This window comes from Schistocerca cancellata, chromosome 11, assembly GCF_023864275.1.
Source record: "Schistocerca cancellata isolate TAMUIC-IGC-003103 chromosome 11, iqSchCanc2.1, whole genome shotgun sequence".
NCBI lineage: Eukaryota > Metazoa > Arthropoda > Insecta > Orthoptera > Acrididae > Schistocerca > Schistocerca cancellata.
The window spans coordinates 55,434,477-55,462,370 of NC_064636.1; the positions used below are offsets into that span (position 1 = coordinate 55,434,477).

The following is a 27,894-nucleotide window of genomic DNA, read 5'->3' on the forward strand; positions in this document are numbered from 1 at the left end:
CCATCATTGGTATCCGAACGCGCAGTGCTCGTGTGCCCGTTTCGCTCTAGTTTTGCTATCCGACTCTCTACTTCTTTCATTCGTTTCGTGATGTTCGTAACCGCAATATTACCTTGAGTCTTTAAGGCCGCTAGGGATTTTGAGTGCACTTGTGTCGCACGTCGCAAGCGCCCTGCGAGTTTAGAAGTTACTTTTGCGATTTTCATTGCCCCTGTTGCTGCCGTTTTGGCTAGGCCTGCTACTTTTTGTGCTACCATTGACATTTGTTTCGCTTCTTCACATTCTTTCTTTATTGTTAGTAATTCCCCACGAATTTCCCCTATATGCGAAATTATTGCCTGAGTGTCCTTCTTACGCTGTTTCTCATCTTCTTCTTTCATTGATCGTAGGAAGCTCAGTATTGGGTTTATGTCATCTTTTTGATCCACTTCAAACATGGGCGATGTAACTCTGGACACCTGGGCGCTAGAGCTCTGACGTGACCGAGCTGGCCTCTGTCTGCACTCGTTCGTTTGATTATAAAGTTCTGCTACCGTCTCGACCTGTGTGGCTGTCTCTGTTTCATCCTCTACCTCACTATTATAATCACGGCCGCAACGCTGCTCTAAGATCGCGTCCAAATCACCTTCCTCATCAATGACCCTGGCGTCCTGTCCTGCTAAAAATGTGCCCATCTCATCTCCGAACCTATTCCCGTCGGTAAACTGCCCCTTATCCATTATGCTATCCTCTTTTGTTTTAGCGTCGCTAGATAATAGTCGTGCCTTACTTCTCGTTATCATTCATGAAAAACAAATTTATCTAAAATGCACAATAAAATTAATCTACTCCATATATTTTTTACACATAGACGTAAAGTTTCAACAACGCCACTTCAACGCTGTAATTATATGCACGATTTGTTGTGGTACAGAAACCGCACACAAACCCAACAAAGTGTGATGTGATACGGACACACCATCAAAGGAACACAAAAACAATAACAAAAGAATATATACACTGAAAACAAAAACAGTAATCATGCGCCGCTACTTAAAACTAAACGCGGAACTACCAGAAAAAACTTGGGTATTAATCAATAAAAAAAATTAAGCAAAAAAAATTCTGCGTGTCCCTACTACTAATAATACTTGCTTATCAGAAGATCCCAGGAAAGATCCGAGGCTAAGGGTCGCCATTTTATGCGAGGTGCCGGGGCTAGCAGTGTATTTAACACTCAATTCTTCTAGAATCTACATGTGTACATGATGCTCTAAGCCCCCCCCCCCTATTCTAACTCCAACTTTTGCTGTTGCACAAGGATAAAAAAATACGCAAACTGACTCTAATCAACCCTGCCAGTGGAGTAGACGAGAGTTTGGCACCTGCAATAATTTAATTTGATAAATAAGTTACATAAACGAAGGTTTCATTAACATAGTGAGGAATGATGGGGTTGCTCTACTGATTAACAGAATGAAAGTTCTGTCCAAAATAACAATATGATTTATTAAGACTAAACACAAAATAATAAACAAAGACACATGAACATTTACAATACATCAAATTGGCTCAAATTGGATACTCAAACAAACGCTGTGAATGTGAAGTTGTCCCTAAACTAGATTGCGAGGATTATGATGATGTGGTATGTGCAGCCAATTCCTTCCAACTCAAATCTTAGAGAAAACACATAGCCAACCCAACATTAATTGCTGCTACCCATGACAGAACAAGGTTAGAAAAAAGACGAACAGGCGTGCTCTGCTGAGCTCTGATTATCACCTAGGAAAATCCCTATCTGCCGGTGCTGCGGACATACATTACCAAACTGTCTTCTTGACTCCCAGGACACGATCTGGCGTACCGGAGCTGTTGGCTGGTTGCTTCGACGTCCTCGACCGAGAGGCGAGAGCCGACTCCTTACAAGAGCACCCATACAAAAACCGAACACAGAACATTCCCGCCCCCACGACAGTGGCCGTGGTTAAACGTTCCAATCAGCAGCTCGAAAACCGGCGGAAAATTCCACTCCATTGCCGGAACGCTACCATTCCATCAATGGAGATTCTTGGCGCCAATTTCTGCGCCGATCTTGCTACGTCACGGAGCTATGCCCTGAGCAAGCCAATCACAGTTACTATTTTGCAGAAAGTGCGGGAATTTTCCCGCCACAGCTGCCTGGGTACACAAGTCATTCCCACGCCTCGCTGGTAGCCCGCCAGAAAGTGTTTTCGCTAAGTTTCTGCGAAGTAACGGAACCTCTAGCCCAGCCGCTACTTCAGGCTCTGCGGGCGTGCCTCTTGACAATGTCGGTGTCTGCAAAGCATTCACTCGACTTCCTCACACCCGTCGGCTTAAAGCTTTCCAGATCAGCAGAGCCAGCCTGTCACCGGACCACCCGGGTGACGAGAGACGCTGCGTGGGAAGTCCGCGTGTGAAGGAATAGCAACTTTCCACCGCATGCAATTAGAGAGGAGAATCGTAAGATAGAAATATGAGAGGGGGCTCTGCCACCTCTCACGTGCTCCATTGAGCATAGGTGGAAGAACATGGGGCCCAATCAAGACATCACCAACAATGCCTGCCGAAACGTTCACAGAAAACCTCTGTTGATGACGTGATTGCACAATTGCGTGCGGATTCTCGTCAGCCCACACATGCTGATTGTGAAAATTTACAATTTGATCACGTCGGAATGAAGCCTCATCCGTAAAGAGAACATTTGCACTGAAATGAGGATTGACACATTGATGGATGAACCACTCGCAGAAGTGTACCCGTGGAAGCCAATCAGCTGCTGATAGTGTTTGCACACGCTGTACACGGTACGTAAACAACTGGTTCTCCCGTAGCACTCTCCATACAGTGACGTGGTCAACGTTACCTTGTACAGCAGCAACTTCTCTGACGCTGACATTAGCGTTATCGTCAACTGCACGAACAATTGCCTCGTCCATTGCAGGTGTCCTCGTCGTTCTAGGTCTTCCCCAGTCGCGACTCATAGGCTGGAATGTTCCGTGCTCCCTAAGACGCCGATTAATTGCTTCGAACGTCTTCCTGTCGGAACAGCTTCGTTCTGGAAATCTGTCTCTATGCAAACGTACCGCGCCACGGCTATTGCCCCGTGCTAATCCGTACATCAAATGGGCATCTGCCAACTCCGCATTTGTAAACATTGCACTGACTGCAAAACCACGTTCGTGATGAACACTAACCTGTTGATGCTACGTACTGACTGTATAGCAATGAGTCAACATTACCTTCCTTCAATTGGGCCAACTGGCGGTGAATCGAGGAAGTACAGTACATACTGACGAAACTAAAGTGAGCTGTAACATGGAAATTAAGCGTTTCCGGACACATGTCTACATAACATCTTTTCTTTATTTGTGTGTGAGGAATGTTTCCTGAAAGTTTGGCCGTACCTTTTTGTTACACCCTGTAGACTCGCCCCACGAGTAGTTGCTGTTCATTTCGCCTCGGTGGGACGTTAACAAGCTTCTTTAAATCCTCCGTTTCAACACTGGAGTTTAAAAGGAGACACCTAACGTGAAGGAGCGGTCACGACCCGTCAACGTTGCAGAGGAGACGTGAACTCCGGTGGCAGAGCGTGTTGTCGCGTGACCGTGGCGTGTCGGGTACGCTGGCGACGCGTGCGCGGTCGGATGTGTGGATCCTTGCCATCGGAGGTCGTGTCCTGCCTGTTCGAGCATAATTGCAAGTTACGTTAGTGCAAGGTTTAATCATTAAGTAATAATTTTGCGTAACCAGCGTCTCTTCTGCCTTGTGACCTCCGGCGACCGGGTTTCCTGTCCCCGGCACCGGTGTAATTGAAGACAGTGATCTTTCCTCCTCCTCTCGTTACTGTTCGAGGGGAGGTGTAGTTCTGGCAGTTTAATTGTTTCGCTATTCTGTCGTGGGTTATGAGTAAATTCATGCTTCTTATTGGTTGCTCATGTGGTCGCTCATTCAGGACTGTGTGGTGTAATGCTTCCATGCACGAGGTTAGCTCTAATTCCGTCAGCAAGTTAAGACATCTTATAACAAGTTTTCGCTGGCTAAAAGTCGGTGTAGGGACCAACCTGGGAGTGGCAATTGTGTTTACGAGCGTATTTAGATTGGTCAGTATTCTGCCTAGCCTGAGCATCCCTGAGTGGGTGAGTTGTGGCCGCCTTACACGGGTCCGTCATATCCGTTATGTTCTAATGATATTCCAGGACACTTTTGTTTAAAAACTTTTTTTTAAATTCCTCCATTTCTTTATTGCCATTAATCGTGTGTTTGCTGAGACCTTTGATTTTTTTTAATGGCCGTGTTGGTAGCTTCACTACCTCACCGTACTTTATTAACAAAGTTCTGTATTTACTTTAGTAGCCTGTTTACTAATGTACTTTAAATTTTTTTGAAAACTGTTGTTTTGCTATACATTACTTGATTGCCGTAAGCGGCGTGTTTTGAAAGGCTGTTATTGCCGTACTGCTAGCTTCTGTTTTTTAAAAAGAATTTTTTTTTTAAATTGTGGTATTGCTATAAATTACTTCATTGCCATTAGCGGCGTGTTTTGAAAGGCTGTTATTGCCGTATTCTTACCTTCTGTGTTCTTTTTTTTTTAATTTAAACTGTTGTATTGCTATAAATGACATGATGGCAGTTTTTAAAAGAAATTTTTAAACTGTTGCATTGCTGTAAATTACTTGATTGCCGTTAGCGGCGTGTTTTGAAATGTTGTTTATTGCCGTTGTGCTAGTTTCTGTAAGATATGAATAAAACATTTGTGTGTGAAAATTTCAACTCGACAGTAAACTACTAGAAATTTGGCCTCTTTTCCCAGTTTGTGGTGTGGCTTGTAGTAATCGTAACCACTGTGTGTGTCTCAAAGCTAGTGTGTATATATATATATATATATATATATATCAGCACAACAATGCCGGACAACACCCATGCGCTGCGACATCTGCAACTGTCCGACGCCTAGGGTTCACTGTCATCGATTCTCCTGTAAATCACATCCGATTTTCCTTTGTTTCCAAAACTTAAAGAACACCTTCTAGGACTTCACTCTAACAGTGATGAAGTGACGCAAGCAGAGGTGAGGTTGTGGCAGTTCTGCAATGACAGTATCAACAAACTGGTCTCTCGTTGGAAGAAATGAGTTCGTCTCCAGGGTGACTATGCTGAGAAATAATTACGCAGACATGAAGAATACAGCTATAGAATGTTGATAAAGTTTGCACATACAAAATTCTTAGGCACTGCTTTCCAGCACGCCGTTGTGATCCACACGTATCGAACACGTATTATGTTAGAGTATAATGAGTTTTTTAGAGACTAGAAATCTACTCTGTAGGAATCAACATGGGTTTCGAAGAAGACGATCGTGTGAAACCCAGCTCGCGCTACTCGTCCACGAGACTCGGGTTCCCAGGTAGATGCCGTGTTTCTTGACTTCCGCAAGGCGTTTGATACAGTTCCCCACAGTCGTTTAATGAACAAAGTAAGAGCATATGAACTATGAGACCAATTGTGTGATTGGATTGAAGAGTTCCTAGATAACAGAACGCAGCGTGTCATTCGCAATGGGGAGAAGTCTTCCGAAGTAAGAGTGATTTCAGGTGTGCCGCAGGGGAGTGTCGTAGGACCGTTGCTATTCACAATATACATAAATGACCTTGTGGATGACATCGGAAGTTCACTGAGGCTTTTTGCGGATGATGCTGTGGTGTGTCGAGAGGTTGTAACAATGGAAAATTGTACTGAAATGCAGGAGGATCTGCAGCGAATTGACGCATGGTGCAGGGAATGGCAATTTAATCTCAATGTAGACATGTGTAATGTGCTGCGAATACATAGAAAGAAAGATCCCTTATCATTTAACTACCATATAGCAGGTCATCAAATGGAAGCAGTTAATACCATAAATTATCTGGGAGTACGCATTAGGAGTGATTTAAAATACACTCCTGGAAATGGAAAAAAGAACACATTGACACCGGTGTGTCAGACCCACCATACTTGCTCCGGACACTGCGAGAGGGCTGTACAAGCAATGATCACACGCACGGCACAGCGGACACACCAGGAACCGCGGTGTTGGCCGTCGAATGGCGCTAGCTGCGCAGCATTTGTGCACCGCCGCCGTCAGTGTCAGCCAGTTTGCCGTGGCATACGGAGCTCCATCACAGTCTTTAACACTGATAGCATGCCGCGACAGCGTGGACGTGAACCGTATGTGCAGTTGACGGACTTTGAGCGAGGGCGTATAGTGGGCATGCGGGAGGCCGGGTGGACGTACCGCCGAATTGCTCAACCCGTGGGGCGTGAGGTCTCCACAGTACATCGATGTTGTCGCCAGTGGTCGGCGGAAGGTGCACGTGCCCGTCGACCTGGGACCGGACCGCAGCGACGCACGGATGCACGCCTAGACCGTAGGATCCTACGCAGTGCCGTAGGGGACCGCACCGCCACTTCCCAGCAAATTAGGGACACTGTTGCTCCTGGGGTATCGGCGAGGACCATTCGCAACCGTCTCCATGAAGCTGGGCTACGGTCCCGCACACCGTTAGGCCGTCTTCCGCTCACGCCCCAACATCGTGAAGCCCGCCTCCAGTGGTGTCGCGACAGGCGTGAATGGAGGGACGAATGGAGACGTGTCGTCTTCAGCGATGAGAGTCGCTTCTGCCTTGGTGCCAATGATGGTCGTATGCGTGTTTGGCGCCGTGCAGGTGAGCGCCACAATCAGGACTGCATACGACCGAGGCACACAGGGCCAACACCCGGCATCGTGGTGTGGGGAGCGATCTCCTACACTGGTCGTACACCACTGGTGATCGTCGAGGGGACACTGAATAGTGCACGGTACATCCAAACCGTCATCGAACCCATCGTTCTACCATTCCTAGACCGGCAAGGGAACTTGCTGTTCCAACAGGACAATGCACGTCCGCATGTATCCCGTGCCACCCAACGTGCTCTAGAAGGTGTAAGTCAACTACCCTGGCCAGCAAGATCTCCGGATCTGTCCCCCATTGAGCATGTTTGGGACTGGATGAAGCGTCGTCTCACGCGGTCTGCACGTCCAGCACGAACGCTGGTCCAACTGAGGCGCCAGGTGGAAATGGCATGGCAAGCCGTTCCACAGGACTACATCCAGCATCTCTACGATCGTCTCCATGGGAGAATAGCAGCCTGCATTGCTGCGAAAGGTGGATGTACACTGTACTAGTGCCGACATTGTGCATGCTCTGTTGCCTGTGTCTATGTGCCTGTGGTTCTGTCAGTGTGATCATGTGATGTATCTGACCCCAGGAATGTGTCAATTAAGTTTCCCCTTCCTGGGACAATGAATTCACGGTGTTCTTATTTCAATTTCCAGGAGTGTAGAATGACCATATAAAATTAATCGTCGGTAAAGCAGATGCCAGACTGAGATTCATTGAACGAATCCTAAGGAAATGCAGTTCGAAAACAAAGGAAATGGGTTACAGTACACTTGTTCGCCCACTGCTTGAATACTGGTCACCGGTGTGGGATCCGTACCAGATAGGATTGATAGAAGAGATAGAGAAGATCCAACGGAGAGCAGCGCGCTTCGTTACAGGATCATTTAGTAACCGCGAAAGCGTTACGGAGATGATAGATAAGCTCCAGTGGAAGACTCTGCAGGAGAGACGCTCAGTAGCTCGCTACAAGCTTTTGTTGAAGTTTCGAGAACATACCTTCACCGAGGAGTCGAGCAGTATATTGCTCCCTCCTACGTATATCTCGCGAAGAGACCGTGAGGATAAAATCAGAGAGGTTAGAGCCCACACAGAGGCATACCGACAATCTTTCTTTCCACGAACAATACGAGACTGGAATAGAAGGGAGAACCGATAGAGGTATTCATGGTACCCTCCGCCACACACCGTCAGGTGGCTTGCGGAGTACGGATGTAGATGTAGATCCAAAGCTTTTAGAATTTTCTAACGTCTCAGCAGATGGAGTCTCGGTTTGTAAGTCATAACAAACTCCTCGCACAGTTGTCTGTGACAGCTTTACGTTGTGAAATCTTGGCTGCACCGCCACCGCTGTGACCGGCAGTGCGCAAATCAGCGCAGCGGGTAGTCGATTTACGCGACGTAAGGCCATCCGCGTTGGAATTCCACAGCTGCCGGGAAGCCTTACGACTTGGCGACTAAGCCGTCAACAGGTGTCGGGGGCAGCGACCGATACCAAACCGCCTACCGTAACACGGCGTATGCTTTCTGCCTTCCATGCTTAGTATTATATTCGTAAATACATTAAGGGGCTCCGGAACGCCCTATACTTGCAACGTCAAAATAACGCTTATAAATTACATCTTTCCTCACAAAGTATTTGAGGTAGGAAGTTGAACTTTTTACAGATTATTTATTGGAATATGGGTTACAACTTAACACAGGGATTTTACAAAATTTTAGTTCAGTTCTTAAAGACGATTTTTTTCAATTGTAATGAAAATTCACAACATTTTCTTGCAATTTTTTATTTATGTATTCAAAAATGTACAGTTTTTTGAAAAAGGCTGTGTTAAATTATGCAGAAGGTACTGTGTAACATTTACTGAAAGTTTGATACAAATATGTTTGGAAGATCCTTAGAAAACATGTAATTAGTATGAGAAAATAAAAGTTTTGGGAATCTAGCGACAAAGATTGGATTAACTTTTTAGTGCATTCCAGGTCCATAGGATGGATTATCTTCATCCTCTGCAAACTCCTCCTCCAGCTTCCTCTTGTTCCTCCTCCTGTTTACTCTTGCTTGTATTTCTAGACTCTTTACAGCCCTGTCTGCAGCCCGAAGGCGTTCCTTGTCTAAAGCAAGCATCACTCGTACCATGTTAGAACCTAACTTCATTCCCATATTTCTAAATACCTTTGGCTTCCCAACATTTCTCCTTTTCTTAAAAGCCTTCAGAGGTTTTCTAATAACTTTACTTTTACTCATTATTATACTTCAACAAAACAGAGACTCAAGAAACAGAATTAGTTACGAATGTTTTCGAGATAACGACAGAGTAAATAAACGTGAAACAATCGACAATCACACCAGCGATATATATTGAACCATCACAGGTTAGCCACAACACATACTTTATCTCACGTTACTAAAATGTACCTGATGAACACGGACGTTAATAATAACACCATTTGACAGCAGTTTAACAGCGCCACAGTGGGTCACGTCCATGTAGAACACATTTCAAAAAAAAATTAAAAATAGTAGTAGTCTTCGGAATTGAATAAATTATATATCTCTTAAAAGGTAATAGTCTGCAGATTCAGAAAACGCAAATAAGTAAAAACTGAACTTTTCATGATTTTGAGCCTTTCAGGAGCCCCTTAAATGTATTCTGTAGAATAGAATGACGACAGTGAAAATTTATGCTGGACCGGGGCTCGAACCCGAATTTCCCGCTTGCCTTCTGTTTTTCAGTCCAGACCCAAAATTGCATATGTCGTCAACCATGCGCCTACAACCCGTACTCGTACACCCATTATGTATATCCTAAAAAAATATTTATATACAGGGTTATTACAAATGATTCAAGCGATTTCACAGCTCTACAATAACTTTATTATTTGAGATATTTTCACAGTGCTTTGCACACACATACAAAAACTCAAAAAGTTTTTTTAGGCATTCACAAATGTTCGATATGTGCCCCTTTAGTGATTCGGCAGACATCGAGTAGATAATCGAGTTCCTCCCACACTCGGCGCAGCATGTCCCCGTCAATGAGTTCGAAAGCATCGTTGATGCGAGCTCGCAGTTCTGGCACGTTTCTTGCTAGAGGAGGTTTAAACACTGAATCTTTCACATAACCCCACAGAAAGAAATCGCATGGGGTTAAGTCGGGAGAGCGTGGAGGCCATGACACGAATTGCTGATCATGATCTCCACCACGACTTTGTCATCCGGTGTCAGGGCTTGTAGCAATTGTAAATGGTAAGGCTTCTGCTTTAGCCTTTTCCAAACCGTCGGCTGTGGTACGTTTAGCTCCCTGCTTGCTTTATTCGTCGACTTCCGCGGGCTACGCGTGAAACTTGCCCGCACGCGTTCAACCGTTTCTTCGCTCACTGCACGCCGACCCGTTGATTTCCCCTTACAGAGGCATCCAGAAGCTTTAAACTGCGGATACCATCGCCGAATGGAGTTAGCAGTTGGTGGATCTTTGTTGAACTTCGCCCTGAAGTGTCGTTGCACTGTTATGACTGACTGATGTGAGCGTATTTCAAGCACGACAGACGCTTTCTCGGCTCCTGTCGCCATTTTGTCTCACTGCGCTCTCGAGCGCTCTGGCGGCAGAAACCTGAAGTGCGGCTTCAGCCGAACAAAACTTTATGAGTTTTTCTACGTATCTGTAGTGTGTCGTGACCATACGTCAATGAATGGAGCTACAGTGAATTTATGAAATCGCTTCAGTCATTTGTAATAGCCCTGTATGTGTTTGGAGAGACAGACCATACTATTGTTCAAAAATGGCTCTGAGCACTATGGGACTTAACTTCTGAGGTCATTAGTCTCCTAGAACTTAGAACTACTTAAACCTAACTAACCTAAGGACATCCATGCCCGAGGCAGGATTCGAACCTGTGACCGTAGCGGTTGTGTGGTTCCAGACTGTAGCGCCTAGAACCGCTCGGCCACTGCGGCCGCCCATACTATTGTACAAGAACATAATTCCATTACTGCAACTAAGAAATTATGAGAGGTTGTTACGTATCGAATGAAAACTTTAGAGAATTCGTTTCTGTTCCTATACTTTAGTAAACTTTGTACACTTACGGCTGGTCCCGGCAGAGGTTCGAGTCCTTCTTTGGGCATGGGTGTGTGTGTTTGTCCTTAGGATGATTTAGGTTAAGTAGTGTGTAAGCTTAGGGACTGATGATCTTAGCAGTTAAGTCCCATAACATTTCACACACATTTGAACATTTTTTTTTTTTTTTTGTACACTTACAATTACAATTCTGTCGATTGATAGACGGCAACGATAATGAAGTTCACCTCCTTTTCCAAAAACAAGATATTTCTATTCTTCACTTCCACAAAATTTGTATACATAAATGTTTGGCAACTCTTACAGACACTTCACTCACTTTTATCACTAAAATGGCAATTTTCATTAAATGTAACAATACGTTCTGAGCGACGGCCTAGCAACACACCCTCTTTCCACAAGAACAGATTAACAGTCTTTTTTAAAATAAAATCAATTGTCCTTTTTTTTTTCGAGTCCACACCCAAAGATTCTCTAATACTATCGTTGCGGGGATTGCGCGCTAAGAAAGAAAGCAGTGAGGCACACATAACATTAAAATCCCCATACAGGTGAGACATTTTACTTGAAAGTAGCTTGCTGGCGTCGGCGGACAAATACCATGTTGCAATTGCTGGCCGGCCGGGCTGGCCGAGCGGTTCTAGGCGCTACAGTCTGGAACCGCGCGACCGCTACGTTCGCAGGTTCGAATCCTGCCTCGGGCATGGGTGTGTGTGTGATGTCCTTAGGTTAGTTAGGTTTAAGTAGTTCTAAGTTCTAGGGAACTGGTACATCACTGGTTTGGAAAAAACTTGTGTCAAGGCTACTAATCTCCATCTTTTCAGAGATCGTTGCTACACCTTGACTGTTCAGTACAGAATATCGAATCATACACTTCCGAACTGTTATTTTATTGGGCTACCGATTTCAAAGATATATTACCGCATCGTCAGAGCCACTGACCGACGTGTGGGAAGATACCAAACTCAGTTCCGGTCAAAATGGGGGCCAGCATTTGACCGGAACCGAGGTCGGTATCTTCCCACACGTCGGTCAGTGGGTCTGAAGATGGCGTAATGCAACGCCGAAACTGCCAGCCATATTAAATACACTACTGGCCATTAAAATTGCTACTCCACGAAGATGATGTGCTACAGACGCGAAATTAGACCGACGGGAATAAGATGCTGTGATATGGAAATGATTCGCTTTTCAGAGCATTCACACAAGATTGGGGCCGGTGGTGACACCTAAAACGTGCTGACATGAGGAAAGTTTCCAACCGATTTCTCGTACACAAACAGCAGTCGACCGGCGTTGCCTGGTGAAGCATTGTTGTGGTGCATCGTGTAAAGAGGAGAAATGCGTACCATCACGTTTCCGACTCTGATAAAGGTCAGATTGTAGCCTATCGCGATTGCGTTTTATCATATCGCGACATTGCTGCTCGCGTTGATCGAGATCCGATGACTGTTAGTAGAATATGGAATCGGGGGTTCAGGAGGGTAATACGGAACGCCGTGCCGGATCCCAAAGGCCTCGTATCACTAGCAGTCGAGATGACAGGCATCTTATCCGCACGGCTGTAACGGATCGTGCAGCCACGTCTCGATCCTTGAGTCAACAGATGGAGACGTTTGCAAGACAACAACCATCTGCACGAACAGTTCGACGACGTTTGCAGCAGCATGGACTATCAGCTCGGAGACCATGTCTGCGGTTACCATTGACGCTGCATCACAGACGGGAGCGCCTGCGATGGTGTACTCGACGACGAACCTGGGTGCACGAATGGCAAAACGTCATTTTTTCGGATGAATCCAGGTACTGTTTACAGCATCACGGTGGTCGCATCCGTGTTTGGCCACATCGCGGTGAACGCACATTGGAAGCTTGTATTCGTCATCGCCATACTGGCGTATCACCTCTTGTTCGCATTGACGGCACTTTGAACAGTGGACGTTACATTTCAGAAGTGTTACGACCCGTGGTTCTACCCTTCATTCGATCCCTGCGAAACCCTACATTTCAGCAGGATAATGCACGACCGCATGTTGCAGGTCCTGTACGGGCCTTTCTGGATACAGAAAATGTTCGACTGCTGCCCTGGCCAGCACATTCTCCAGATCTCTCACCAACTGGAGACGTCTGGTCAATGGTGGCCGAGCAACTGGGTTATCACAAATGCAAGTCACCATTCTTGATGAACTATGGTATCGTGTTGAAGCTGCATGGGCAGCTGTACCTGTACACGCCATCCAAGCTCTGTGTCACTCAATGCCCAGGCGTATCAAGGCCGTTATTACGGCCAGAGGTGGTTGTTCTGGGTACTGATTTCTCAGGATCTATGCACCCAAATTGCGTGAAAATGTAATCACATGCCAGTTGTTCAAATGGTTCAAATGGCTCTGAGCACTATGGGACTTAACATCTATGGTCATCAGTCCCCTAGAACTTAGAACTACTTAAACCTAACTAACCTAAGAACAGCACACAACACCCAGCCATCACGAGGCAGAGAAAATCCCTGACCCCGCCGGGAATCGAACCCGGGAACCCGGGCGTGGGAAGCGAGAACGCTACCGCACGACCACGAGATGCGGGCATGCCAGTTGTAGTATAATATATTTGTCCAATGAATACCCGTTTATCATCTGCATTTCTTCTTGGTGTAGCAATTTTAATGGCCAGTAGTGTAGTTGTAACTTACTTGGTGGTGCAGCTGCAGCATACAATTTTGTATGAGGATGCTGTATGTATGAACCCTCGTATGTGTAATATTGTTTACGTTGTTATGTGTTGCAGGCACAGAGATGGGTCCCAAGGCAGACCCCGAGACACAGGCTCTGCGCAAGGAGGTGGAAGACCTCATCGCCAAGCTCAAGGTTAGTCCGAGGGCGAACCTGTCTGCCCAGCTCTGTGTTACACTTAAAAGAAAGAAAATAAAAATCGAGGATCTGTTAGATGGCTTTCAATTTGGCTTCAGGAAAGGTAACCGTAACAGAGAAGCGGTTCTCATGTTATGCTTGGAAAAAAAATGCATTTCCAGTTTAGGCCACAAGTGGCCCATCGGGACCCTCCGACCGCCGTGTCATCCTCACATGAGGATGCTGATAGGAGTGGCGTGTGGTCAGCACACCGCTCTCCCGGTCGTTATGATGGTTTTCTGTGACCGGAGCCGCTACTATTGGGTGGAGTAGCTCCTCAGTTGTCATCATGAGTCTGAGCGCACCCCGAAAAATTGGCAACAGCGCATGGAGGCCCGGATGGTCACCCATCCAAGTGCCGGCCACGACCAACAGCGCTTAAATTCGGTGATCTCACGGGAACCGGTGTATCCACTGCGGCAAGGCCGTTGCCTTATGCTTGGAAGGTTTAAGAAAATTCATAACACTTTCATACCATTTCACTACCCTGAAAAAGGGTTCTACAATGTTAAATGGTGCAAGACATTTGAAATTCTCCGGAAAAATATGTACAGGCAATAGGGAAGTAGAGGTAAGATCCTGTACATACAAGAACCATGTTGTTATTGTTGTAGACCTCAGTCGGAAGACTGATTTCATGCAGTTCTCCAAGCAAGTCTGTCCTGATCAAGCCTCTTTATACCTGCAAGACACATCCAGGTCAACCTGCTTACTCTATTCATCTGTAGGTCTCCTTCTACAGTTTTTATCCTGAAACTCCTATCTATGGCCAAATTACTCTTCCTTGATATCTCAGGATATCCCCTTGTCAATGCATCCACTTGTCAAGTCGTGACACAAATTTACTACTGGGTCTACAACTTTGCTTCCGCCATTTTTACTCGAATTTCGGGGCTTTATTGCGAAAAACTTACAAAAAAATATGAGTCACAGTATTGCCCATCGCTCCCATCTTTCCGACAGGATACGAACCTCATGGCGGAAGAACTGGGCGTCTTTTGTGGGGATCCATGAATCGATTCAATTTTGCGATGTCAGTGATTGCTGCGCAGATACTATCTTCACGTATGTGTACTCCGTAATTACTGTACCATACAAACTGTTGTGGTTGGCAGGAGAGTCAACACCGTGTTACTAGAGGAGGCCGAAATGCACGCGTTTTAGCTTACGCAGGCTGGCGTGAGGTCTGGAACAGGACAAGGAAATTAGAATTTAGAAACACGGACGTAGCTGGTGGAATACTTAACTTTAATCCCTTAATGATGAACGTCGCTCTTGACGGTAGATGAGTCACAATATCAATAGTGACTGAATATGGCGCCTTGCTAGGTCGTAGCAAAGGATGTAGCTGAAGGCTATGCTAAACTGTCGTCTCTGCAAATGAGAGCGTATGTAGTCAGTGAACCATCGCTAGCAAAGTCGGCTGTACAACTGGGGCGAGTGCTAGGAAGTCTCTCTAGACCTGCCGTGTGGCGGCGCTCGGTCTGCAATCACTGACAGTGGCGACACGCGGGTCCGACGTATACTAACGGACCGCGGCCGATTTATAGGCTACCACCTAGCAAGTGTGGTGTCTGGCGGTGACACCACACAAACATTTGGGGTTACACTCGTCTGGTATGAGACGTTCCCCCGGGGGGGGGGGGGAGGGGGGAGTGGGGTAGAGGGCATATAAAATAAATAACACAAGCACATCAAAGCCTCGCGTTCTGGCCCTAGCCAATCAGGACCGATCGACCGCCATGTCGCCCTCTGCCAATGGCGTCGTTGGATGTTGTACACAGAGGCGTGGTGTCATCATACCGCTCTCTTTGCAGTTGTCGCGTTGTTGGCTTGGTGAGTGCACTACAGTCCAGTCCTCCCACCAAGGAAGTGCTAGTTAGCCAGACTGTTTGACACTGATCGAAAAAGGTGGTAGTCAGATAGAGCAACGTGTGGAGAATACGGCGGGAGGGATAGGACTTCTCATTTCAACGTTTCCATGTATAGTTTGATGGGTTTTGTGACATGTGGTCACCGGCCGGAGTGGCCGAGCGGTTCTAGGCGCTTCAGTCTGGAACCGCGTGACCACTACGGTCGCTGGTTCGAATCCTACCTCGGGCATGGATGTGTGTGATGTGCTTGGTTAGTTAGGTTTAAGTATTTCTAGGTTCTAGGGGACTGGTGACCTCAGATGTTAAGTCCCATAGTGCTCAGAGCCATTTGAACCATTTCTGACATGGGGTCGAGCACTGACCTGCTGCAAAATTACCTTTACGTGTCTGTCGCTGTATTGTGGTCGTTTGTGTTTCAGTGCTGGGCTCGAATGCATCAACTGCTTTCGATAACGATGTCCTGTGACTGTCTTCGTCTGTTTGAGTAGCTACCAAAACGCTCTGTCTTCCATCGTCATGGCGGTCTTCGACATCAAAATCACCGTTCTTAAGGCGTTGAAAACATTCTCTGTACGTTCTTCCACTAACAGTCCCCTCACCATTGGTCCCACCCAGCATTTTAAGAGCCACATCCGCAGATTTCTTCATGTCAAAGCAGAAAATTAAAACTTCCCGCAAATGGATAGAAAGGGCCGCGCGGGATTAGCCGAGCGGTCCGGGGCGCTGCATTCATGGACTGTGCGGCTGGTCCCGGCGGAAGTTCGAGTCCTCCCTCGTTGTTTGTCCTTAGGATAATTTAGGTTAAGTAGTGTGTAAGCTCAGGGACTGATGACATTAGCCGTTAAGTCCGATAAGATTTCACAAACATTTTAACTTTTTTTTTTCTTTTTTTTTTTTTTTTTGGTAGAAAGGGTACATAAGTCGACGTACTTAATCGAGAATAACCTTACCATGCAATCACAAATCGACTAATATTTATATGGCATTGTGTTTAGAGTTGCCTAAGCTTAGTGTATTACACCTATGTCCAGCCACCTGAACCCCACTTGCCGCGACTGCCGTCTATTGCGTTTTTTGCAATATTTTCGGCAATTCGCCCCACTAGCTCCTCACTCAATATTCACTTTACTCACCTTGTTTTTATTTATTTATTTATTTATTGTTCCGTGGGACCAAATTAAGGAGAAGTCGCCATGGTCATGGAACGAGTCAATACATGAAATTATAACACGATATTAGAAACAGATAAAATGAAATATAAAAAAACATATTCACGTGACAAGTCGTAAATTTAAATAAAGAAAATCAACAATGTAACACTGGAATTTGCTTAATTTTTTAGCTCTTCCAGGAGCTCCTCGACAGAATAGAAGGAGTGAGCAATGAGGAAACTCTTCAGTTTAGACTTAAAAGTGTTTGGGGTACTGCTAAGGTTTTTGAGTTCTTGTGGTAGCTTATTGAAAATGGATGCAGCAGAATACTGCACTCCTTTCTGCACAAGAGTCAAGGAAGTGCATTCGACATGCAGATTGGATTTCTGCCTAGTATTAACTGAGTGAAAGCTGCTAACTCTTGGGAATAGGCTAATGTTGCTAACAACAAACGACATTGAAGAAAATATATACTGTGAGGGCAATGTCAGAATTCCCAGACTACTGAATAGGGGTCGACAAGAGGTTCTCGAACTTAAACCACACATAGCTCGAACAGCCCGTTTTTGAGCCAAAAATACCCTTTTTGAATCAGAAGAATTACCCCAAAAAATAATACCATACGACATAAGCGTATGGAAATATGCGAAGTAGACTACTTTTCGTGTTGAAGTGTCACTTATTTCAGATACTGTTCTAATGGTAAATAAAGCAGCATTTAGTTGCTGAACAAGATCCTGAACATGGGCTTTCCACAACAGCTTACTATCTATCCGAACGCCTAGGAACTTGAACTGTTCCGTCTCGCTTAGAGTTGCCTAAGCTTATTGTATTACACCTATGTCCAGGCACCTCCAGAATTCTCCTGCAGCACAACATTACAAATGCCTGAACTGTTGATAGTCCACGTTTCGCTTCTGTACAAGGTCACACTTAAGACAAATGTTGATGATGATGATGAGATCCCATACTCTGACGAGCGTAGGGGAGGCTGAGGGAGACCCGCACCGCCGACTAGGCAAGGTCCTAGGCGAGGTGGTTTGCCATTACCTTCGTCCGACTGTAATGGGGATGAATGACGATGATGAAGACAACACAACAACACCCAGTCATCTCGAGGCAGGAGCATCGAACCAGGGACCTCGTGCGCGGGAAGCGAGAACGCTACCGCAAGGCCACGAGCTGCAGACCTTAAATACCTTCTGAAAAAAAAACCGACCTCACATTTAAATTTATATTCGATGTTGACAAATTTCTCTTTTCCTAAAAAGCAAAGCACTCCGTCTTCAGGCCATGAGTGGCCCATCGGGACCATCCGACCGCCGTGTCACCCTCAGTTGCGGATGCGGATAGGAGGGGCGTGTGGTCAGCACACCGCTCTCCCGGTCGTTATGATGGTTTTCTTTGACCGAAGCCGCTACTATTCGGTCGAGTAGCTCCTCAATTGGCATCACGAGGCTGTGTGCGCCCCTAAAAATGGTAACAGCGCACGGCGGCTGGATGGTCACCCATCCAAATGCCGGCCACGCCCAACAGCGCCTAACTTCGGTGAGCTCACGGGAACCGGTGTATCCTCTGTGGCAAGGCCGTTTTTCTTTTAATCGTCTTTCTGCATTTTACATCCTCACTACTGTGGTGTCACCGCCAGACACCACACTTGCTAGGTGGTAGCTTTAAATCGGCCGCGGTCCATTAGTACACGTCGGACCCGCGTGTCGCCACTGTCAGTAATCGCAGACCGAGCGCCACCGCACGGCAGGTCTAGAAAGATGGACTAGCACTCGCCCCAGTTGTACGACGACTTTGCTAGCGACTACACTGACGAAGCCTTTCTCTCATTTGCCGAGAGACAGTTAAAATAGCCTTCAGCTAAGTCCATGGTTACGACCTAGCAAGGCGCCATTAACCATATCTGGAGAGAGTCTCACTTGTATTAACAATAGCGATGTACCACAAGGATGAATTAAAGTTAAGTATTAACGCAGCTACGTACTTTTCAATATAGCATTCATCACGTATCCTGTTTCAGACCTCACGCCAGCCGGCGTGTGTGTACGCGTGCATTTCGGTTACCCGTCACTGTGGACTGGCTGTCTTGTCAGTCCACAACAACTACTTTGGCCATCATCAATTATTTAGCTGCTGAAGTAGCGAAACTCCTCTTCTACACTGAAGCGCCAAAGAAAATGGTACAGGCATGCGTATTCAAATACAGAGATATGTAAAGAGGCAGAATACGATGCTGCAATCCGCAGCACCTATATAAGACAAGTGTCTAGCGTAGTTGTTACGTCGGTTACGGCATCTACAATGGCAGCGCATCAAGATTTAAGTGAGTCTGAAAGTGTTGTTATAGTCGGTGCACGAGCGATAAGACATAGCATCTCCGAGGTAGTGATGAAATGGGTATTTTCCCATATTACCGTTTCACGAGTGAACCGTGAATATCAGGAATCCAGTAAATCTTAAAATCTCCGACATAGCTGCGACCGGAAACAGATCCTGCAAGTACGCGACCAACGACAAATGACAATGCTGGGCCATCGGCAAATGTCAGTGTCCAAACCATTCAACGAAACATCATCCATATGGGCTTTTGGAGCCGAAGGCCCACTTGTGTGCCCCTGATGACTGCACGACACAAAGCTTTATGCCTCACCGCGGCCTGTCAACACCAACATTGGACTGTTGATCACTGGAAACATGTTCCCTGGTCGGACGAGTATCGTTTCAAATTGTACTGAGCGATGGACATGTACGGATATGGAGATAACCTCATGAATGCATGGAATCTGCAATGCAGCAGGGGACTGTTCAAGCTGGTGGAGGCTCTGTAATAGTCTGGGGCTTGTGTAGTTGGAGTGATGTGGGAGCCGTGGTATGTTTCGATACGACTCTGACAGGTGAAAAGTACGTAAGCATCCTGTCTGATCACGTGCATTCATTCGTGTTCACTGTGCATTCCGACGGACTTGGCCAATTCCAGCAGGACAATGCGACGCCCCACACGTCCAGAATTGCTGCAGAGTAGCTCCAGCAACACTCTTCTGAGTTTAAACACTTCCGCAGGCCATCAAACTCCGCAGACATGGACATTATTGAGCGTATCTGGTATGCCTTCCAACGTGCTAGTCAGAAGAGATTTCCATCCCCTCGTGCTCTTGCGGATTTATGGACAGCCCTGCAGGATTCATGGTGGCAATTCCCTCGAGCAATACTTCGAGTCGATGCCACGTCGTGTTGCGACACTTCAGCGTGATCGCAGGGGCCCTACACGATTTTAGGCTGGTGTCAGGTTCTTTGGCTCTTCAGTGTATTTTTAGTGTGTCATTTTCAAATTTAATTCTCTCGGCGTTACCTGATTTAATTCTACTACATTCCATTAACCTCGTTTTACTTTTGTTGACGTTCATTTTATATCCTGTGTTCAAGACAAACTCCATTCCATGCAGCTGCCCTCTCGAAGTCCTTTGCCGTCTCTGACAGAATTACAGTGTCATTGGAAAAACGCAAAGCTCATATTTCTCCTCCTTCCACTGCTTCCCTTTTTGGTTCCTTCCTCTCTTATAACTGCAGTCCGGTTTCTGGACAAGTTGTAAATAGCTACTCGCTCCCTGCATCGTATTAAACTGCTGCCTTCAAAATTTCAAATAAAGTAGTCCAGTGAGCTTTCTCTGCATCTTCAAATGCTATAAACGCAGGTCTCCCTTTCCTTATCAAGGATATAAATAATTTTGAGGAGCCTTGTTTCCTCTCACATTTTTCAGCGCCTCCCAAATTTTTCTCGCACTGTCACATTTCCCTACTCATCTTCATCTATTCCCTCGTCTCTTTCTACAATACTGTCCTCAAGTTGACACCGTTCTTGAGACCGCCTATATCCTCATAAACCGAAACATTATGAGCACCTGCTTAATAACTTGTTTGTCCGTGGTGTGGAACGAAATAAATCACTGATTCTATGTATCAGGGATACGGCAGTTTGCTGATAGGTTTGCAGAGGTATGTGGCTTTAGACGACTACGCACAAGTCATGTAATTCGCGTTAACAACTGGCCGCTGATTTGCGTACGTGGTGATGGCGCCCGGCAGCGATCCAGATGGGTCTGTAGGACTTACATTACGGGAATTTGGTCGTCGAGATATCAACGAGAGTTTACTTTAATGCTCCTCAAACCACTGTAGGACTGCTCTGGTTCAGATGCATGGACAGTTGTACTGGTCAAAAATGAAATCGCTTTCGGGAAAGACGTCGAGTATGTAGGGATACAGGTAGCTCACAGTTGTCAGCCTGTCTTCGATTACGAGGTGCATTCAAGTTCTAAGGCCTCCGATTTTTTTTCTAATTAACTACTCACCCGACATCAATGAAACTGGCGTTACTTCTCGACGTAATCGCCCTGCAGACGTACACATTTTTCACAACGCTGACGCCATGATTCCATGGCAGCGGCGAAGGGTTCTTTAGGAGTCTGTTTTGACCACTGGAAAATCGCTGAGGCAATAGCAGTACGGCTGGTGAAGAAACTGTTGCGTAACGTTAGCTCGATGTGCGGGTGCGTTGTCTCGGTGAAACAGCACACGCGCACCCCTTCCCGGACGTTTTTGTTGCAGTGCAGGAGGGAATTTGTTCTTCAAAACATTTTCGTAGGATGCACCTGTTACCGTAGTACCCTTTGGAACGCAATGGGTAAGGATTACGCCCTCGCTGTCCCAGAACATGAACACCATAATTTTTTCAGCATTGGCGGTTACCCGAAATTTTGTTGGTGGCGGTGAATCTGCGTGCTTCCATTGAGCTGACTGGCGCTTTGTTTCTGGATTGAAATATGGCATCCACGTCTCATCCATTGTCACAACCGACGAAAAGAAAGTCCCATTCAAACTGTCGTTGCACGTCAACATTGCTCGGCAACGCACACGGGCAGCCGTGTGGTCGTCCGTCAGCATTCGTGGCACTCACCTGGATGACACTTTTCGCATTTTCAGGCCGTCATGCAGGATTGTGTGCACAGAACCCACAGAAATGCCAACTTTGGAGGCGATCTGTTCGACAGTCATTCGGCGATCCCCCAAAACAATTCTCTCCACTTTCTCGATCGTGTCGTCAGACTGGCTCATGCGAGCCCGAGGTTGTTTCGGATTGTTGTCACACGACGTTCTGCCTTCATTAAACTGTTGCACCCATGAACGCACTTTCGACACATCCACAACTCCATCACCACATGTCTCCTTCAACTGTCGATGAATTTCAATTGGTTTCACACCACGCAAATTCAGAAAACGAATGATTGCATGCTGTTCAAGTAAGGAGAACGTCGCCATTTTAAGTATTTAAAACAGTTCTCATTCTCGCCGCTGGCGGTAAAATTCCATGTGCCGTACGGTGCTGCCATCTCTGGGACGTATTGACAATGAACACGGCTGCTGCCATCTCTGGGACGTATTGACAATGAATGCGGCCTCATTTTAAAACAATGCGCATGTCTCTTTCCAGTCCAGAGAAAAAAAAATCGGAGGCCTTAGAACTTGAATGCACCTCGTACTACCACAGGTCCCATGATAGGGCAGCAGAATGTCTTGCATAGCACAACACTCCTTCCACCAGTCTGCGTTAGTCGCTCGCTGCACGTTCCGAGCCGCCTTTCACTTGAATGACGACGTTTGTGGAGAAAACTATCGGTCTCGTGTTACTGAAATGTGATTCAACCTAAGAACCGACACATTTCCATTAATCGCCGGTCGAATACCGATCGTCTGACACTCACTGGAGCCGTAACTGTGACATGTAAATAAGTAATGGGCCTAGCACCAAACAACTGATTTAGAGATAATCGACAAAATGTGTAAAGCACGTCATCAAAAGCAGTATAAAAGTTCTTGTCACATATGTGTTTTTGTTCTATGTTAATGGATTTGACCGAGCAAGGTGTCGCAGTGGTTAGCACACTGGACTCGCATTCGGGAGGACGACGGTTCAATCCCGCGTCCGGCCATCCTGATTTAGGTTTTCCGTGATTTCCCTAAATCGCTCCAGGCAAATGCCGGGATGGTTCCTTAGAAAGGGCACGGTCGATTTCCTTCCCCATCCTTCCCTAATCCGAGCTTGTGCTCCGTCTCTAATGACCTCGTTGTTCAAATGGCTCTGAGCACAATGCGACTAAACTTCTGAGGTCATCAGTCGCCTAGAACTTAGAACTAATTAAACCTAAGGACATCACACACATCCATGCCCGAGGCAGGATTCGAACCTGCGACCATAGGGGTCGCTCGGTTCCAGACTGTAGCGCCTAGAACCGCACGGCCACTCCGGCCGGCTGACCTCGTTGTTGACGGGACGTTAAACAGTAATCCCCTCCTCCTCCTTAATGGATCTGAGAACAAAATGATACAAAGTTTGAAGAAAATTAATGGTTCTGTTTGCAATGGGTTTAACATAAATAACAATACACGCGCCATCATGTCCATTTTCACTCACTTCACAAGTTTCTCGTAAAACCACTTATTCCCCCCCTTTACAAATGGTATCGCTTTAGCTAAATCCCTTCTCTTTTCTTCACACTGCTTACATTCACAGTGTAGTGTTTCCAGCTGGACGTGTTGAAGATCAGAAGGCTTCACGTTTCTCTTCAATACGTAATATTCCTTGAACTACTCAATTTCACTAAGAGTAGACCGAACTTGCAGTACCCCAGGCCGTTCAGCGGTCAGTCTCATCCACTGTGCTTTGGAAATATGCACATAGGTGAGATTCATATATTTTATAGGAGGTGACTTAAAGTCATTAAAATCTGTTTCTTGCGCAATAGTCACTGTGAATGGTGAGGCGATCTAAATATTTTGGAACTTCACACACAGTTAGCCTCTTTCGTTTCTCATTGTCAACAAAATCCCGATCGCAAGACATAAAATAGTGTCCTTTCACCAAAAATTTGTGTTCTATTTCCGCAAAGTAACCTTTTGCTGTAAGGTAAACCAACAGAAACATCATCATCTTGTTTTTGTTCTGTCCACAGCAGTTGTCACTCCACATTGTTAGTTTCTTTTTACAAGTATGAACCGTGAATTTTAAACTTTAAAACCTTTTCTTAAAGAATTTACTTTATTCACTAGCGATTCTCCAAGAACATTAACACATTTAATCACACTAGGTGAGCGTGGAAGTAGTTGGCAGGGAGTAACTGATGAAAATGAAATTATCTTTAACAAATGGGAATTTTATTCATAAAAGCCTTTTCAAAACAGATTTAAGATTTATAAGCAGAAAAGCACCCTCGAAATATCAAGTCACAATTTTATTTAAAGGCAGAAAGAACAATATTTACCGTATGAGCCTTAGGGCTGAGAATCTTGCCGCTCCCTTTCAACACGGCCGTAGTCACGACCGCTCACAACGACCTCCGAAAAACTACACTGGTGCAAATCTGCAACACACCAGATTACTTTAAACTAAAAACTTTAACAACTCACACAAACACATTAACTATGCACCCCGAAATGGTACAAATACTCACACTAAGAAATTATTTGCCACCGAAAGTGCAATTTGTTTTTAATAGGACTCTTACGGTGGAAGGGCGGCAACTTTATAAATATGGCTATTTAAATGAAACCCATGAAATTCAGACCTACATAAAATGTACAACATGCCCTACATTACACATTTACCGCCTCGCAAGATGATAGGCAACATAAAAATATATTTCAGGAATTCGGCCTTTACACCTTAATTCTATAAATTCGTTAACACCGAATCCGACAAACATGACAGAGGCAGCTATTAACGTATGGCAGATTGACAGGAGGATTACCGAACAACCCGAACCGCAGATTGGTCTAACCCTCTCCAACTCCACAAGGGAAAAACGGACCACCCAATTCGCAAGTAACCACCTTCCCGGCGGTGGACAAACGGAGAAGAATGGTGGGCCGACCCCAAAACAAAGCGGCTGATGACCTCACCAAGAAAACAAGTTGAAGTTAACAAGTAAATGAAACAACATATCTCCAGTCACTTAACTTCTAATAAACTGCGATTTCTGGCGAAGACCTGGCGCAGCACCCCCAAAACGCTCTCCCGAACCGTCCGCTGCCAGCCGCTTCAACGGACGCAGGAAGGCGCGCTGATCTCCCGTCTCACGGCGTCACAGCTCGCACCGGCCAGACCGATGTCGTGGGTTGACTCCTGTTGCTCTCGCGTCGGCCGCGAAGCCACTACCTCTCGCTATACGGCGCGGCCCACTGGACTCACGTGGCGACCTCACAAGCGCCGACGCTCCAGGCGGACGAGTCATCCCGTGTCTCAGTGCCCGACCGACCAACCGACCGATCCAACCGCCAATGACCATTGCCCGAGGAACTCGAGCAGACTGGCGGCCTAACACGCAGACTCAGATGCAGGAACTCAGCCCCGACCGGGCGAGCACTCGCTGAGTTCTCTTACTGGCGGAGTGGCAAGACTCATTTTCTGGCTTTAAAGTTTGATCCAAACGACAGACATACTAGCACTCCGACGACAGACAGACTCTAACTGCTTCACAAATTCGGACGAGAGAGACTAGCAAGCTGGGGACGAGAGACTGACCCCCGACTGACTCCAGACTCACCCAGACTGACCAACTGATCCCTTGGCGAGCTCATGGCGCCCCTTAAGTGCACGTGAACAGGCAACCTTTCCCCTTTCCCACCAGAGGGAGACACCAACGCAGCGATTGCCGTAGCGGCGCCACGGCCAGAAACCAAGGGCGACTGCTTCACACTACGCGCTGCGGCGCGCTCTTCAAAGCAGCAAATTTTACCACAGCTCACCCAACTGCTGTTCAGACTGCTGCTGCAGCTGCAGTAGGATGCGCCAGAGCTATTCGCTGATCATGACAGTCTTCCCTCTCGGTAATACGACAAGGCCAGACTTCTTGCAACCGTACATTCTCGTGGCCGCTGCTACCAGCAGTCATCTACGGTGCCTACATTCTACATCTACATCTACATGGATAGACCGCAATTAACATTTAAGCGCCTGGCAGAGGGTTCATCGAACCACCTTCACAATTCTCTATTATTCCAATCTCGTATAGCGCTTGGAAAGAACAAACACCTATATCTTTCCGCACGAGCTCTGATTTCCCTTATTCTATCGTGGTGATCGTTCCTGCCTATGTAGGTCGGTGTCAACAAAATATTTTCGCATTCGGAGGACAAAGTTGGTGATTGGAATTTCGTGAGAAGATTCCGTCGCAACGAAAAACGCCTTTCTTTTAATGATTCCCAGCCCAAATCCTGTATCATTTCTGTGACACTCTCTCCCATATTTCGCGATAATGCAAAAGGTGCTGCCTTTCTTTGAACTTTTTCGATGTACTCTGTCAGTCCTACCTGGTAAGGACCCCATACCGCGCAGCAGTATTCTAAAAAGAGGACGGACAAGCGTAGTGTAGGCAGTCTCCTTAGTAGATCTGTTTCATTTCCTAAGTATCCTGCCAATAAAACGCAGCCTTTGGTTAGCCTTCCCCACAACATTTTCTATGTGTTCCTTCCAATTTAAGCTGTTCGTAATTCTAATACGTAGGTATTTAGTTGAATTTACGACTTTTAGATTAGACTCATTTATCGTGTAACCGAAGTTTAACGAGTTCATTTTAGCACTCATGTGGGTGACCTCACACTTTTCGTTATTTAGGGTCAACTGCCACTTTTTTCACCATTCAGATATCTTTTCTAAATCTTCTTGCAGTTTGTTTTGATCTTCTAATGACTTTATTAGCTGATAAACGACAGCGTCATCTGCAAACAACCGAAGACGGCTGCTCAGATTGTCTCCCAAATCGTTTATATACCGGTTGATCAAAAAGTCAGTATAAATTTGAAAAATGAATAAATCACGGAATAATGTAGATAGAGAGGTAAAAATTGACACACATGCTTGGAATGACATGGGGTTTTATTAGAACCAAAAAAATACAAAAGTTCAAATAATGTCCGACAGATCGCGCTTCATTTGATCAGAATAGCAATAATTAGCATAACAAAGTAACACAAAGCAAAGATGATGTTCTTTACAGGAAATGCTCAATATGTCCACCATCATTCCTCAAAAATAGCTGTAGTCGAGGAACAATGTTGTGAACAGCACTGTAAAGCATGTCCGGAGTTATGGTGAGGTATTGGCGTCGGATGTTGTCTTTCAGCATCCCTAGAGATGTCGGTCGATCACGATACACTTGCGACTTCAGGTTACCCTAAAGCCAATAATCGCACGGACTGAGGTCTGGGGACCTGGGAGGCCGAGCAAGACGAAAGTGGCGGCTGAGCACACGATCATCACCAAACGACGCGCACAAGAGATCTTCCACGCGTCTAGCAATATGGCGTGGAGCGCCATCCTGCATAAACATCGTACGTTCCAGCAGGTGTTTATCAGCCAGGCTGGGGATGATGCGATTCTGTAACATATTGGCGTACCTCTCACCCGTCACGGTAGCAGTTTTGCTGTCCAGCGCCATCTGTCGGACATTTTGTGACCTTTCATTTTTTTTGGTTCTAATAAAACCCCATGTCATTCCAAGCATGTGTGTCAATTTATACCTCTCTATCTACATTATTCCGTGGTTTATTACGTTTTCAAATTTATACTGACTTTTTGATCACCCAGTAGATAAGGAACGCCAGAAATCACTTGTGTTTAACTCGATGACTTTCCGTCAGTTACTACGAACTGTGACCTCTTTGTCAGGAAATCACAGATCCAGTCACATAACTGAGACGATATTCCATAAGCACGCAATTTCAGTACGAGCCGCTTGTGTGGTACAGTGTCAAAATCCTTTCGGAAATCCAGGAATACGGAATCGATCTGAAATCCCTTGTGAATAGCACTCAGCACTTCATGTGAATAAAGAGCTAGTTCTGTTTCACAGGAACAATTTTTTTCTAAACCCATGTTGACTGTGTGTCAATATGCCGTTTTCTTTGAGGTAATTCATAATGTTCGAACATAATATATATTCTAAAATCGTGCTGCATATCGACGTTAACGATATGGGCCTGCAATTTAATGGATTACTCCTATTACCTTTCTTGAATACTGCTGTGACCTGTGCAACTTTCCAGTCTTTGAGTACGGATCTTTCGTCGAGCGAACGGTTGTATATGATTGTCAAGCATGGAGCTAATGCATCAACATACTC

The 27,894-nt window shown here is 45.9% G+C and overlaps 1 protein-coding gene and 1 pseudogene across 1 annotated transcript in view; one reads left to right on the forward strand and one right to left on the reverse strand.

The window, feature by feature from the left end:
- Nucleotides 1-27,894, forward strand: part of LOC126108536 (guanine nucleotide-binding protein subunit beta-2) — a 170,056-nt gene that overhangs the window by 31,685 nt on the left and 110,477 nt on the right. The window contains exon 2 of the mRNA XM_049913821.1: nucleotides 13,565-13,644. Within this exon, the coding sequence (XP_049769778.1) occupies nucleotides 13,573-13,644 (72 nt within the window). The 5' untranslated portion in view covers nucleotides 13,565-13,572. The remainder of the gene's footprint in view (nucleotides 1-13,564; nucleotides 13,645-27,894) is intronic.
- On the reverse strand, nucleotides 14,002-14,119 carry LOC126109108 (5S ribosomal RNA; annotated as a pseudogene).